The sequence below is a fragment of the Haplochromis burtoni genome, unplaced genomic scaffold (assembly GCF_018398535.1).
Source record: "Haplochromis burtoni strain Fernald_Lab_line unplaced genomic scaffold, NCSU_Asbu1 Contig_465, whole genome shotgun sequence".
NCBI classification, from domain to species: domain Eukaryota; kingdom Metazoa; phylum Chordata; class Actinopteri; order Cichliformes; family Cichlidae; genus Haplochromis; species Haplochromis burtoni.
Window position 1 is genome coordinate 86,228 of NW_024582826.1, and position 14,752 is coordinate 100,979.

Below are 14,752 nucleotides of genomic sequence, written 5' to 3' on the forward strand. Positions count from 1 at the left end.
CAAAATACTGTTAATCTGACTGTCTGCAGGTTTTACACGCTTACATATACACACACAGTTACTGTCCCTCCATTTACAAAGGCAGAGGTGTCACGCTGTGATTATTTTACTGTAGTTGTTTTTTTCCTGTGTAATAATATTCAACATTGCATCAATACATGTTTCAAAAATGCCTCTCTGTGCAAAATGTGTTCAAAAACATAAACAGCTGTGGGATCCTGTTTGTCTGTATAACAGCATGGTATTATCGTTACATAAATAATGTCCTAGTAAAAACGACAGCTGGGTAATATTACATTCATATAACCAAGTAATAATAGACCAGAAACTGTAGTAATAATGTAGGATCAAGTGTGTCCATATGAGGAAAAACCAATGATCAACAGTATAGAAATGTATTAATAACAATATAAAACCTAGTGGCAATAAAATGTTGACATCTGTGCATTAGAAGTGCTACACACTAACTTTTAGTGTGTGAGTGACGCCTGTTATGACATTAAACCTTATGTTCCTCCATCCTTCTTTATGTCCTACAGTTTAAACCTGGGGGCAGAAGAACACCTTTGTATTTGCTAATGTTCATAAATCAAACACACCTGTATTTGATTTATGAACCTTTGCTAAGGGTCTGCTCTGTGACATCGCTCTTTCTCACTTTGTTTCCTTTTTTACATTATTTGTATATTTTTTTATTTATTGATGTTTATTTTGTCAACAACATGTCCATAAAATATTTCTGATGTCTACAGAAACAAAACAGATGTTAAACCAGGACAAACAAGCAGAGCAGGGACGAGCAGAGGGAACTGGATCAGGAGCAGAAGTTCAGGAAACACCTGCAGGTCTCACCTTCATCCTCGGTCTGTAATAACCTGAGCAGCCGGCAGGGGGCAGCAGTAGCTCAGAAGCTGCCGGTGTTGGTGGACGCTCATCTGCAGACTGAAGTTACAGCAGCGGACCAGCAGTGGGCGCACTAACATCAGATCAGATGGTGGGGGAAACAGGAAGTGCAGAACTGGTTTATTTTGAAGGGTACGAACGGTTCTCTTGAGGCTGGGTTCAGTTTTTCCTCAGGGTGTGAAACCTCCCTGAGAACCAGACAGGTCTTATTTTCAGAACACATCAATGCCTCATCAACGGGTTCAAAGAAGTGGATTAAGAGTCAGTCAGACATTTGTTGAACAATTTCAGTAACTTCCTGTTGTGTTTTTGTAACAGTTTCACTTTATTAGAGACACACATGGGTAGCAAATAAAAAAAATAAATACATGACAAAGAAAAGACAATTTAAAACATATTCCACAGTGTCACACATTTACATAGAGGCTAGAACACCAGCGGCTCCATAACTGTGCAGGGTCAGTCAGAGATGCAGTTATACTGTTTCTGGAGTGCTTTACCCTACACACATACAACGGTGCATGTTAGCTCCTTTCATTTTATTTATTTATTTTAAATAAAAAAAAATTCTGCTGATTTTCAGTCAAATTTTAAAGGTTCTCTGATTTAGTGGAGGTTAGACTGAAAATAGAGTTTGTATTTATTTCATATAAGTATAAGCATGAAGCAGAGTTTGAATCTGATGATTATATCTGTTAAATTTAGTTAGTGTTAATGTCAGACCACCTGGTTTGCACTGGGAGGTGTCGTCGCTTTTATTTTGAAGGCTGTGACCGGATGTTTCGGGTGTGTGTTTTAGTTTGACAGTCTGGTTGAGGCCGCAGGAAAACTGAGCGCAGCTTCGTCTCTGCGGATTTTCGCCTTCTGCGGCACAAACCTGCGGCTGCACCCGGACAGACACCCGAGAGCACAGTCCGAACCGGACCGAGCCGAACAGAGCCGAGCCGGGACCGAACACAGACAGACGGCCTCGTCTCCTCCCGCAGAGCCGAGCCAGCCTCCGTCACCGGTAAGAACCGTTTTATCTGACCGACCGCTGTTTATGTGTGTGTGTGTGTGTGTGTGTGTGTGTGTGTGTAGCTGTTTATGTGTGTGTGTGTGTGTGTGTGTGCGTGTGCGTAAGAGAGAGAGAGAGCGTGTGTGTGCGCGCGCCACTCCCCTCCAGTCTCAGCTGTAAAAGCGCCGTTAAACGTACCTGCGGACAAACATACAGGTGATGTACAGCGGCGGCCACGTGACCTCTGTATGACGTGATGGTATATATGCCGTGTGTGACCTTCATGACGCGTGTATAACGCACCTGTCATGACCTGCCACACACGCACACACACAGCTCAGTGTGTGTGTGCGTGTGTGTGGTTGACTGTGAGCTGATGCAGATGTTACAGATGTGTGTGTGTGTGTGTGTGTGTGTGCGCACTGTGGAACATCTCCTGCAGGTTTTTGTATGAATGATAAAGCTGCTGCACACACTCATGTGCCACTTCATTAGGTATACCTGGCTCGCTGTAGGGCGGAGCCTTTCTCCTTCAGAGCTGCTCTAATTCTGTGGCTCAGATTCAGGAAGCTGTTGGAAATGTTGTGACATCATCACACAGCTGTTGCTCCCAGATGACATCTCCCACTCCACCACCTGAGATCTGTGACTGTGGAGTGAACCAGTTTAACCCCACAGTGTCACAGCAGCAGCCTGGTGGAGCCGTGCTGCCATGTTTACTCCAAACTGTCAGTCTGAAACAGTTTGACCTCTGACCTCAGCAGGACATGTCTGCTGCTCTGTGATTGGCTGATTAGATATTTGTGTTAATGAGCAGGTGTACCTAATGAAGAGGCAGATGAGTGTACATGTGAAATTATGAATAAAGTTTTTTACAGAACAATAAAAAGATATTAACGGACTGTTTAAGTGAACACAGACACCAGAGGCTGTGATGATGTCCTGGAGGTGTGTGTGTCTGTGTGTGTGTGTGTGTGTGTATTGTGTGTTTGTGTGTGTGTCTGTGTGTGTGTGTGTGTGCTGTGTGTGTGTCTGTGTGTGTGTGTGTGTATGTGTGTGTGTCTGTGTGTGTGTGTGTGTGTGTGTGTGTGTCTGTGTGTGTGTGTCTGTGTGTGTGCGTGCGTGTGTGTGTGTGTTGTGCTGTCTGTGTCTGTGTGTGTGTCTGTGTGTGTGTGTCTGTGTGTGTCTGTGTGTGTGTGTGTGTGTCTGTGTGTGTGTGTCTGTGTGTGTGTGTGTGTCTGTCTGTGTGTGTGTGTGTGTGGTCTGTGTGTGTGTCTGTGTGTGTGCGTGTATGTATGTGTGTGTGTCTGTGTGTGTGCGTGTATGTATGTGTGTGTGTCTGTGTGTGTGTGTGTCTGTGTGTGATATCACGACAGAAACAGTGCACAGAGACGTTACACACGTGTTATTTAGTTGATGGAAATCATCGTCACTGTGTAACAGCAGCAGTGATGTGGAGATATAACAGTACTTGTAAGTATTTAGTTGCAGTACTGCCATAAATACACTGAGGTACAATGTAGGACTAACAACAGAAACTACCGATGCAGGAACAGGAAACCAGTAACCGTGTTCAGCGTGTATGAGCGGTGCCACAGCTGCAGCTCCACCCTGGGTGGATAGCACTGACGGAGCTGTTTAAATGATGTTTCTGTGTGCTCCTCTGGCAGCTCCTCCTTAATCTTCAACTGTAAAAGGACGAGCTGCACACTGGCTCGGGGGGGGGGGGGTCAGCATGTCTCTGTGCAACTCTCACAACCAATCAGCTGTCAGAGCTGCAGGATGGTGCTGCTGTCGGAGCGAGCTGGAGGAGAGAGGTGGAGTGTGTGATGGATGAGTGTGCGTCTCGTCTGCCGAGAACAAACCGAGCTCCTGTCTGTGTTTCAGCGGGGGAGGGGTGCAGCGAGCCCAGGATCAGTGATGCCCGTCGCCCTGTGAGGTGGATCCAACATGGCGTCCCCGGCGCTGAAGGTGTGCCTGTGTGTGCTGCTGCTGCCTGCTGTCACCGGTCAGTATCAAACACATCATTGTTTAGGCTGGGGGGGAGGGGGGGCAGCTGTGGGTCTCCTGTTTCTGAACTTCTCTGTCAGCATTACATCATTCTGACGTTTCAGCCAATCAGGACAGCAGAGGAAGTGAGATTTTAAACGCTGTGACATCATCACCTCACTTCCTGTAGCTGCCTGATGACGGTGGACGACCTCAGCTGTGCTTGATGATGTCAGCAGGGAGAGGTCAGCAGATATGGCGTTATTTTTGTGCCGCTATTCTGAGCGCACGTAAAAAAATTGCAGGTGCAAGTGTTGCATTTTAGGAGAAATTAATTTTGAGCGAAGAAAAGCTGAATTTGAGTGAACAAAAATCATTCCTGCGCGCAAAAACTGTGTTTCAGTGTTTGCTGTTATCCACACACACAGACACACACACACAACAGCCCCTCTCGCTCAGTTTGTGTATTTGCGCTCGCTCGCAATGTGTCGCTCGCGCTCTCAACATTTCTGCCCGTGCGCGCTCAACTCTTTCTGTACACCGTTATATCTGTGTCACAAAACCAGCCAATCACAGACTTGGATGCAGAAAAAATCTGATTGTCAGTTTTGGTCTCCAACCAGCTCGAAATGACAAAATGCAATATCCCAGAATGCATTTGGTCCAAAACTCAAACGAGGCAGTGGCGGAGTTTGAAATGTTACTCTTTCTGGGTCACAAAATAAACTTTAAAGATATTTTCATGCGAGAATGTTTCTGTGTAAACTTCAAATATCTGCTCGATTCATCAAGACATCACATATTTGCATAAGTGCTCTGACGTTCTCAGAGATGCCTGTTACCCACCAGCTGACCGGGTCACTCGGGTTAAACAAAAGGCTGAACTGACAAAAAATCACAACTACACCACCAGGTGTTACAAGAAAAACCATAAAGCCTTTGAACTAAAGCAAACACTGTTGTGACAGTGACGTACACTGTCTTGTTGGTAACTACCGTATTTCCCGGACTACAAAGCGCACCTGAATATTAGCCGCACAAGCTAAACTCAGGGGAAAATCCTGTTTTGTTACCTGTTTTGGAGACACACCCCTTTTATTAATATTTTGAAAAACAAGTTACGGGTACATATTTGCATAACTTTTTAGGTATACAGTGGGGCAAAAAAGTATTTAGTCAGCCACCGATTGTGCAAGTTCCCCCACTTAAAATGATGACAGAGGTCAGTAATTTGCACCAGAGGTACACTTCAACTGTGAGAGACAGAATGTGAAAAAAAAATCCATGAATCCACATGGTAGGATTTGTAAAGAATTTATTCGTAAATCAGGGTGGAAAATAAGTATTTGGTCACCTCAAACAAGGAAAATCTCTGGCTCTCACAGACCTGTAACGTCTTCTGTAAGAAGCTTTTCTGTCCCCCACTCGTTACCTGTATGAATGGCACCTGTTTGAACTCATCATCTGTATAAAAGACACCTGTCCACAGCCTCAAACAGTCAGACTCCAAACTCCGCCATGGCCAAGACCAAAGAGCTTTCGAAGGACACCAGGAAAAGTATTGTAGACCTGCACCAGACTGGGAAGAGTGAATCTACAATAGGCAAGCAGCTTGGTGTGAAAAAATCAACTGTGGGAGCAATCATCAGAAAATGGAAGACATACAAGACCACTGATAATCTCCCTCGATCTGGGGCTCCACGCAAGATCTCATCCCGTGGGGTCAAAATGATCATGAGAACGGTGAGCAAAGATCCCAGAACCACACGGGGGGACCTGGTGAATGACCTGCAGAGAGCTGGGACCAAAGTAACAAAGGTCACCATCAGTAACACACTACAACGGCAGGGAATCAAATCCCGCAGTGCCAGACGTGTTCCGCTGCTGAAGCCAGTGCATGTCCAGGCCCGTCTGAAGTTTGCCAGAGAGCACATGGATGATACAGCAGAGGATTGGGAGAATGTCATGTGGTCAGATGAAACCAAAGTAGAACTTTTTGATATAAACTCAACTCGTCGTGTTTGGAGGAAGAAGAATACTGAGTTGCATCCCAAGAACACCATACCTACTGTGAAGCATGGGGGTGGAAACATCATGCTATGGGGCTGTTTTTCTGCCAAGGGGACAGGACGACTGATCCGTGTTAAGGACAGAATGAATGGGGCCATGTATCGTGAGATTTTGAGCCAAAACCTCCTTCCATCAGTGAGAACTTTGAAGATGAAACGAGGCTGGGTCTTCCAACATGACAATGATCCAAAACACACCGCCCGGGCAACAAAGGAGTGGCTCCGTAAGAAGCATTTGAAAGTCCTGGAGTGGCCTAGCCAGTCTCCAGACCTCAACCCCATAGAAAATCTGTGGCGGGAGTTGAAAGTCCGTGTTGCTCGGCGACAGCCCCAAAACATCACTGCTCTCGAGAAGATCTGCATGGAGGAATGGGCCAAAATACCAGCTACTGTGTGTGCAAACCTGGTAAAGACCTATAGTAAACGTTTGACCTCTGTTATTGCCAACAAAGGTTATGTTACAAAGTATTGAGTTGTATTTTTGTTATTGACCAAATACTTATTTTCCACCCTGATTTACGAATAAATTCTTTACAAATCCTACCATGTGGATTCATGGATTTTTTTTTCACATTCTGTCTCTCACAGTTGAAGTGTACCTCTGGTGCAAATTACTGACCTCTGTCATCATTTTAGGTGGGGGAACTTGCACAATCGGTGGCTGACTAAATACTTTTTTGCCCCACTGTATGTACAAGTAGCGGTAATTACAAGTACGAAACATGTACTGTGCTTCATAAATGAGTAACAAATGTAGTACATAACAATAACCTACAGCACACCAGAAAAATAGATTCGGACTACCTTTTAGGCTCAGGTGCAGTGACACGGCTTTAACAAGAAGAAAAGTCAGTCATTCACCATCTTTCTCTTCTTCCTGCGCACTAAAACCACCAAAGTCCTCTTCTCCAGTGTCGGAAACGAACAGGCTCAGGATGGCTTCGTCATCCACTCTCAGCTTCTTTCCTTCGTTGTCACTTTCAAAACCAAAGAAATCCTCGTTGTCAGTGTCAGAGTCGAACACCCTCAGAAGGGCCGTGGCGGTGTCCTCCTCTCCATCATGCAGCAGTCCAGCCCTTCGAAATCCGTTGGTGATCGTGGATGTTTTCACACTTTTCCACGCTGTCAGAATCCACTGACAGTTGAGCATAACTTGCTTTTCGCAAGTTTATCGCGCTCATCATCCACGCCTCCTGCTGAACGCGTAGCGCTACTTTGAAGTTTGTTTTTCGCGCTACTTATACGGCACTACGTTGCCTGGCGGACGGACATGTGACCAACATACCACACTTGAACCCCGATACTGTGTGTCTGATCACATGCCCTTCCACCAGGCAACGTAGTGCCGTACAACAGCGGAACAAATCATCACAAAATCAGGGACAATCCATAGAAAAGCTGCACCTGACTAAAAGCCGCAGGGTTCAAAGCTTGTGCAAAAAGTAGCGGCTTATAGCCCGACAACTTCGGTATATATGATTTGTATCACCTTCATGTTTCCAAACTAACATCATGACCAGCAGCTTTACAGCTGTGGCTCCAGCAAATATCAGCTGATACTAGAAATTAATATTAAACACATTCTAACAACAGCTGATCAAGCTTAAACGTGCTGCTGTTGTTTAGCGCGACATCCGCTGATTTCCTCTTTCTGGCGCAAAGTGGGCGATAAACAAACAAGAGAGATGATCAGCTGATCATTGATCAGTTTCATGATTGAAGTAGAAACAGGAGAGGGAGGGGGGAGAGGAGAAGAGGAAGCAAAGACAGAATAACTTCAGCTTTGTGTCTTTTTCATTGTAGCTGAAGTCCGGGACGAATCGCTTTCCTTTTCCCCTCAACACGGATGTGTTGTAATTGGTCCAGCCCAGAGTTGATCATGATTGGCTAATCCACCACCTTTCATTGTTTATACCGTTACAAAGACAAACAAACAAACATAAAAATGAAAAGTCATCAGTCCAGTCCAGCTATGCGGTCAGCTGGTGGGTAACAGGCATCTCCCAAATGGACCAAATGCATTCTGGGATATTGCATTTCGTCATTTCGAGCCGGTTGGAGACCAAAACAGACAATCAGATTCTTTCTGCATCCAAGTCTGTGATTGGCTGGTTTTGTGGCACAAATATAACGGTGTAGAGAAAGAGTTGAGCGCGCACGGGCAGAAATGTTGAGAGCGCGAGCAGCAAATTGCGAGCGAGCGCAAATGCAAACACTGAGCGAGAGGGGCTGCTGCTGTGTGTGTGTGTGTGTGTGTGTATGTGTGTGTGTGTGTAATAGCAAACACTGAAATACAGTTTGAATTTTGTTCACTCAAATTCAGCTTTTCTTCGCTCAAAATAAATTTCTCCTCAAAATGCAACACTTGCACCTACAAATTTTTTCACGTGCGCTCAGAATAGCGGCACAAACATAACGCCATGAGCAGCTGGATATGATAATAATAATGGTTATTGTCAGTGAGACAAAAACATTTGATAAAAGTCAGTGAGAGTAAATAAGGATTCGTGATGAACATTTAGGGCGGGACTGAGCTGAAGCTGATGATGCTACAAACACACAGTGATGATGTCACACATCTGCTGTCCAGATGTCCTCCGAGAGGGTGGAGGCTGCTGAGCAGGCCGCCCGTGTGCCGTTGAGCAGCGAGCGTGCCCGACTGTGTGGGTGTGATTCCTGTGCAGCTCTCGGGGGGTGTGGCCTCTGATGGCTCTTTAACCAGAGGTGGTGTGTTTGAAGACAATCTTGATGGAGACTCCGCCCCTCCTGTAGTCAGTAACCATCTCCTTGGTTTTACTGCAGTGTCAGGTTGGAGCAGAGCCCCTCCCTGACAGGTCAGGTCTATAAGCTTAGTCCAACCACAGGTGGAGTGGACTGGGTGGAGAGGACTGAGTGTGAGGGTGGAGGAGCAGCGGGTGGAGCCTGGGTACGTTGTTCTCAGTAACACACACATGAACGGTGTGTCTGACCTACTCAGTGATCTGTGATAGCACAGGGTTCCTCACTGATCTCAGATCAGGTACAATTATTAACTGACCTCATTTTATAACCAAAGGGTCAAAGTTCAGCTGAACTGTGAAAGCGTGCATGTTTCTCAGTTTGTGGACCGAGACCGAAGACGTGAGTGAAGGACGAGTGACTGTGATGCTCCACACAGAGTTCACTGTCGGCCTTCAACAGCTGATGGCGAGCTGTTGTCGCCCCGCCGGGCAGGAAGCATCCACACAGGCTCAGTGATGCAGGAAAGCAGTGTGTGTGGCCTTGAAGCCGCCCTGTTGTGTGTTCACATTCCTGCATTCTCACTTCATGACTGTTCATCCACAGACACACACACAGACACACACACATATACACACACACGCTGTCGTCAGGCAGTCTGAGCGTGCTCTGTGTTTGTGCTGCGATGTGGTTGATAAGGCTACACACACACACAGACTCACACACACACACCTTCCTCCGGCTGTGAGTGTGTTCGGTGCAGACTAAACACAGCGCTGTGCCGGCTCCACTCCGCCCGGGTGGAGACGGCAGACTCCGCTCAGGAATGCAGCTCCTCATTCACATGTAAACCAAAATAACACACACACACGCACACACACACAACACACACACACATCACACACACACAACACACCGCCAACACACAGCACGCACACACACGCGCACGCACACACACGCACACGCCACACACACTCACACCCACACACACACACATTCGCACACACACGCACACACACGCACACACACACACCGCTTCACACACACACCACACACACACCACACACACACACACAGCACACAGCACACACACGCGCACACACACGCGCACACACGCACACACACACACACACACACGCGCACACACACGCACACACACCGCACACACACACACATACGCACACACACACACGCCACAGCACACACGCACGCGCACACACACGCACGCACACACACACACACACACTCAGATCCTGCTCTCGCTGTGTGCAAACGTTTGACTTTCTTCTTGAACACAGAAACATCCAGATGTGCATCCAGGCGATTCTCTGTTGTCGTTGTTCAAAAGACGCGTGGGCTGAGCAGCCGCTGCTGTTGCCACGGCAACCCGAGACACAAGCTGTCTTATGAAGCATGACATAAGAAACAGTTAAAAGTTTTATTTCTGGGCTTAAGTTTGATGTAAAAATACAGACACACAACATCTGGAAATGACAACAGTCCAGCTGTGTGAGCGCGTTAATCCATCACTCTGGAAACACCTGCGTCCAATCAGAAAGAGCCAGAAGCTCAGGTTTCAGGTACACAGGTGTGTTTGTGTGACCAGGCTTTGCTCAGCGGCCCGGCGAGCGTTGTGACATCAGCAGGAACTCTGCTGTACCTCCAGCAGTTCTCTGATGTCACGGCGAGCGGCACAGGACGGCGTCCCGGATGCTGCTGTCACACCTCCTGTAGCAAACAGTGATAATACCTGTAGCAGAGACATCAGCGTGAGTGCTGCTGTCCTCTGATGTCCTCTGATGTCCTCTGATGTCGTCTGTCTCTGGACTTCATATGAGGGCTTTGTGGTCTGTCACGTTTGTTGCTATGACGACTCAGTTTCCCTCTGGGGTTAGTAAAGTGTCCGTGATTCAGAGTCCAGCCCAGATGATGATGATGATGATGATGATGATGCCTGCGGCTGCTGCACTCTCACATTACATCAGGTCCTAATCATTAATCAGACTGATATTAAAAACAAAGCGACGTGCTTCGTGTCTCAGTGATGACTCGATCCCCGAGACCTCCGTCACCCTGCGCGACCCCCGACTGATGACCTGACGACGATGAGGCAGACGGCGGGAGCTGACCTCGGTGTTTATGGACGAGATTTTTCTCGCCCGTGTTCTTGTTGAGCCTCGGGCTTCTTCAGCTGTAGCTTTGACAGCACGAGCGAGCAAACATCACCGTTTAAATATCAAACTTTGCTGGTTTTCAGATTCTCGCTTCCTTCCAGCGTTCCTTGGTCGCTGCGGCGTCTGAAGCTGCGCGTGGGCTGATGGGATGCGTGTAGACGAGCTGCTGGGACATCACATTAATGGTTTTTGTTGTAAAGGCGGCTGAGCGGCCCGAGGCGAGAACGCCGCTCCAACGTTCCCGCTGCGCTCTCGGAGCGCCACACTGCATGTTAATTTGTTGCTGTCAGAGTTTTCCTTCAGGCTGACGTGGACGCCAATCACAGAGATCCGTGTAATGATGTCACCGAGCCCAACCTCCAACCACAAACAACCCGAGACAAACAAGAACAAAGATCGTTTCTGACCTCCGTCACTGCTCGCCGCTCGCTCTGAGGCGACGATGATGGAGGACAGTAACTGTCAGAAGTGTTTATGTGAGGCTTGGCTGCAGTTTCACGGCCTCACAGCTCGATCTCTGTGAAGGCTGAGGTCAGAGGTCAGTCTAGCTGTGGACGCGTCACTAAACTTCCTGTTTTGTTCAGTCAGACCTGAAACGGGTCAAAGGTCACTGAGCTCAGACAGAGAGCAGGGTTTGACCCTCTTTAATATACAGTCTGTTCGCTGACAGGTGAGTCTCTGTGTTTTCAGGTCTGCAGTCCAGTGATGCTGAGGACAGACTGTGTGCTTTCACCAGTAACCCCCAGGGGGTGGAGCCTGTTCCTGCCAATGAGCAGCCAGGAGTGGTGCTGGAGAACGGCACGATCCGCTGCAGCCACGGCTCCCGCTGCTATGGATTGTGGGAAAAAAAAGCAGATGGAGAAATGCACCTGCTGACCCAAGGTGAGCTCATCGGGTTTATTACTTCCTGACCTTTGACCTCTGTTGCGTTCTTCTTCTACTGTGTCTGGTTACAGTTTGGCCTCGGTTTGCTTTCAGGCTGTTGGACTCACCTGCACGAGTGTCAAGCCGACCGCTGTATCCTGGTAACAGAGAAGCCGTCCTCCACGCAGAAAGGCAGCTATCGCTTCTGCTGCTGCAGCCACGACCTCTGCAATGCCAACTACACAGAGGCCCCGCCCACCGCCGACACTCCCGCTCTGAAACCAATGAGGACGGACGGCCGGGCGGAACAGACAGGTGAGAAGCACTGACACCAATCAGTGGTCCCCGCTCCATAATAACTCATCATGTGACCCAGCAGTGTAACCGTTAGCAACGCCTCCACTGAGCAGCAGCAAGAAGAGACAAAAGATGAAGCTTCTATTTATTCTATTTCACTATGACGCTGCTGTTTGTTGGAGGCTAACTTCCTGTTAGCCATCATTAGCATCATCATTAGCACCAAACGCCCTGTGAGACAGAGCACACGCCGTTCTGTTTTAGAAAACACTTTCCTCGCTCTGCTTCGTTCACCAGGACGTGTCGAGGGACAGCAGCTGTATGTAAAACTTAGAGATGGACCGATCCCATATACAGTATCGGTCCCGACCTAAATTACTGGATATCGGGAGAAATTAAAAATGTAACCCGATCCATCCATCCACCGATTTACTCAGGAACAAATTCAACACTGAAAAAAGACAAACAGTTATCTGAGTGACTTCGATAACTAGCCAAAGACCGCGGGGAGGTTGAAAGCGATGTGCCGGGAGTTCGCTGTTCTCGCCGGCTCAGATATTTTACACATTCTCGCCTGAAAATATGTTAAAAGTTTGATTTTTCAACCCAGAAAGATTAATAACTGTAATATTAAAACTAAGTAGCTGCCGCCATTGTTGGAAACTGGAATTGGCTGGGCCGCGCTATGAATTCTGGGATATGGTTTTTCAATTTTGTTTTCCGGGTGGAAAATTGGGAGAAATTCAGGAGAATGGCTCCGGGAGATTTTCGGGAGGTGCACTGAAATTCTGGATCCTTCCTGGAAAAATCAAGAGGGTTCCTGTATGCATACAGCTGCTGGTCATGATGTCGGTTTGGATATGTGGTGAGAGGAAACATGCAGATGAAGTTCTGAACTGTTTCTGGGAGACAAATAACACCAGGATCCTTTCTGTGTAGCTGACAGCTGGTAGCTGTGCAGGGGCGGGTCTCGATTTTCTGTCCCAGCTTTGATCCTGATGAAGACAAGTCTCATGAAGACATGTTTGCATTTATTTGCACTGCTTTAAACTCTGGATGTCTATGTCAGATATCCAAATGTATGATATCGGTATCGGACATAAAAAGTGGTCTGGTGCCATCTCTGGTGAAAATGTCTGCAGTTCCCAAACACTGGATACAAGTTTAGACGGTCTGAGTGAAAGTTGAACTTGAGTGGCGCCTCAAGGTGTTTTTTATGGTAAGGTAGACCCTACAGTAACACACTTAATGATTTAATGAGCCACAGCTTTCTGTCCTCTTGGTTGCTGGTGCGGTGGACGAGCGTCACTGACAGCTGGTCTGAGGTCTGATCTGTATGAGCCCCTCAGTCTGACCTGCAGACCGGTCCCTCTTTGTCAAACTGACCTCAGAGCGCAGGTTACACAGAGCAGCGCAGGTCCTCACAAAGACAGAAGTACAAACATGTGTGTCGCACTGATGTGATGATGACATCATAACCCCTCAGATCACCGGCTGAAGCCAGAGGTGACGGTGCTCATCGCCCTGGTAACCATCGCCATAGCAGCCATCCTCATTGTGGCGTTGTTCCTGGGATACCGCATAATAAAACGTACGTACGCACACACACACACGTATATACACACCTACACACACACACGTATATACACACCTACACACACACACGTATATACACACCTACACACACACACGTATATACACACCTACACACACACATGCACACAGTTTAGTGTTTTGTGAAGAAACAAATGAGGAAGTCATGTGATGAGTTTTTCAGATTAAAGCAGGATCGATGGATCTGCATGAAAACGTTAGCGGAGCTGCTCACAGGCTCACAGCTGGATCTGACCTGAAACACACTGAAGGAAGAGACGATGTGACACGGCGTTTCTCAGCAAACCTCACACAGTGAGGGTCAGACACTCTGAGAGGTCCGAACTTAAGTTCTTATGACGTGTGGAGGGAATTTTCCAGCTGGGCGGAGGTTTGTCGTCTCGGAGTAATCTTTAGAGCACAATAGCCTGAACATCCTGTGCTCTTTTTAAACAGTCGCTGTAAACAGGAAGTGCCTTCTGAGCGATCAGCTGATTTGTTTTAGTGTGTGGAGGTCTGAAGTCCTCGGGAGGTGGTGCTGGCTCACAACTGTGGTTTTTGTAATCAAAGGAAACTCGCCCATCTGACGACCTCCGACATTACACGTGAAATTAGTCGCATGATATGAGCTGCAGTGACATCTGTGCTTTGATTTTGACACTAATTATAACAAATACATAAAAATCAATGTTAACTCACTTCTGACCTGGCTGCTGTCCGGCAGCCATGTTGGTCCTCGCCAGACTGAGGTCATGTGATCAGCTGTGTGTGTTTGTGCAGGGAAGCAGAAACACAGTCTGTCTGCTGTGGATGTGATGGAGGCGGCGAACGCAGAGTCCTCCATCGACCTCGACAACCTGAAACTGCTGGAGGTACACACACACACACACACACACACACACACACACACACACACACACACAGACACACACAACACACAGACACACACACACACACACACACACACACACACACACACACACACACACAGACACACACAAACACAGACACACACACACACACACAACACACACACACACACACACACAGACACACACACACACACACACACACACACACACACAGACACACACACACACACACAGACACACACACACACACACACACACACACACACACACACACAC

At 47.5% G+C, this 14,752-nt stretch overlaps 1 protein-coding gene across 1 annotated transcript in view; it reads left to right on the plus strand.

Moving 5' to 3' along the window:
• The first annotated feature begins 1,682 nt into the window (after positions 1-1,682).
• Positions 1,683-14,752, plus strand: part of LOC102296050 (bone morphogenetic protein receptor type-2) — a 25,803-nt gene continuing 12,733 nt past the window's right edge. The window contains exons 1-6 of the mRNA XM_014341218.2: positions 1,683-1,912; positions 3,788-3,908; positions 11,541-11,732; positions 11,829-12,029; positions 13,498-13,602; positions 14,385-14,476. Of these exons, the coding sequence (XP_014196704.1) occupies positions 3,851-3,908; positions 11,541-11,732; positions 11,829-12,029; positions 13,498-13,602; positions 14,385-14,476 (648 nt within the window). The 5' untranslated portion in view covers positions 1,683-1,912; positions 3,788-3,850. The remainder of the gene's footprint in view (positions 1,913-3,787; positions 3,909-11,540; positions 11,733-11,828; positions 12,030-13,497; positions 13,603-14,384; positions 14,477-14,752) is intronic.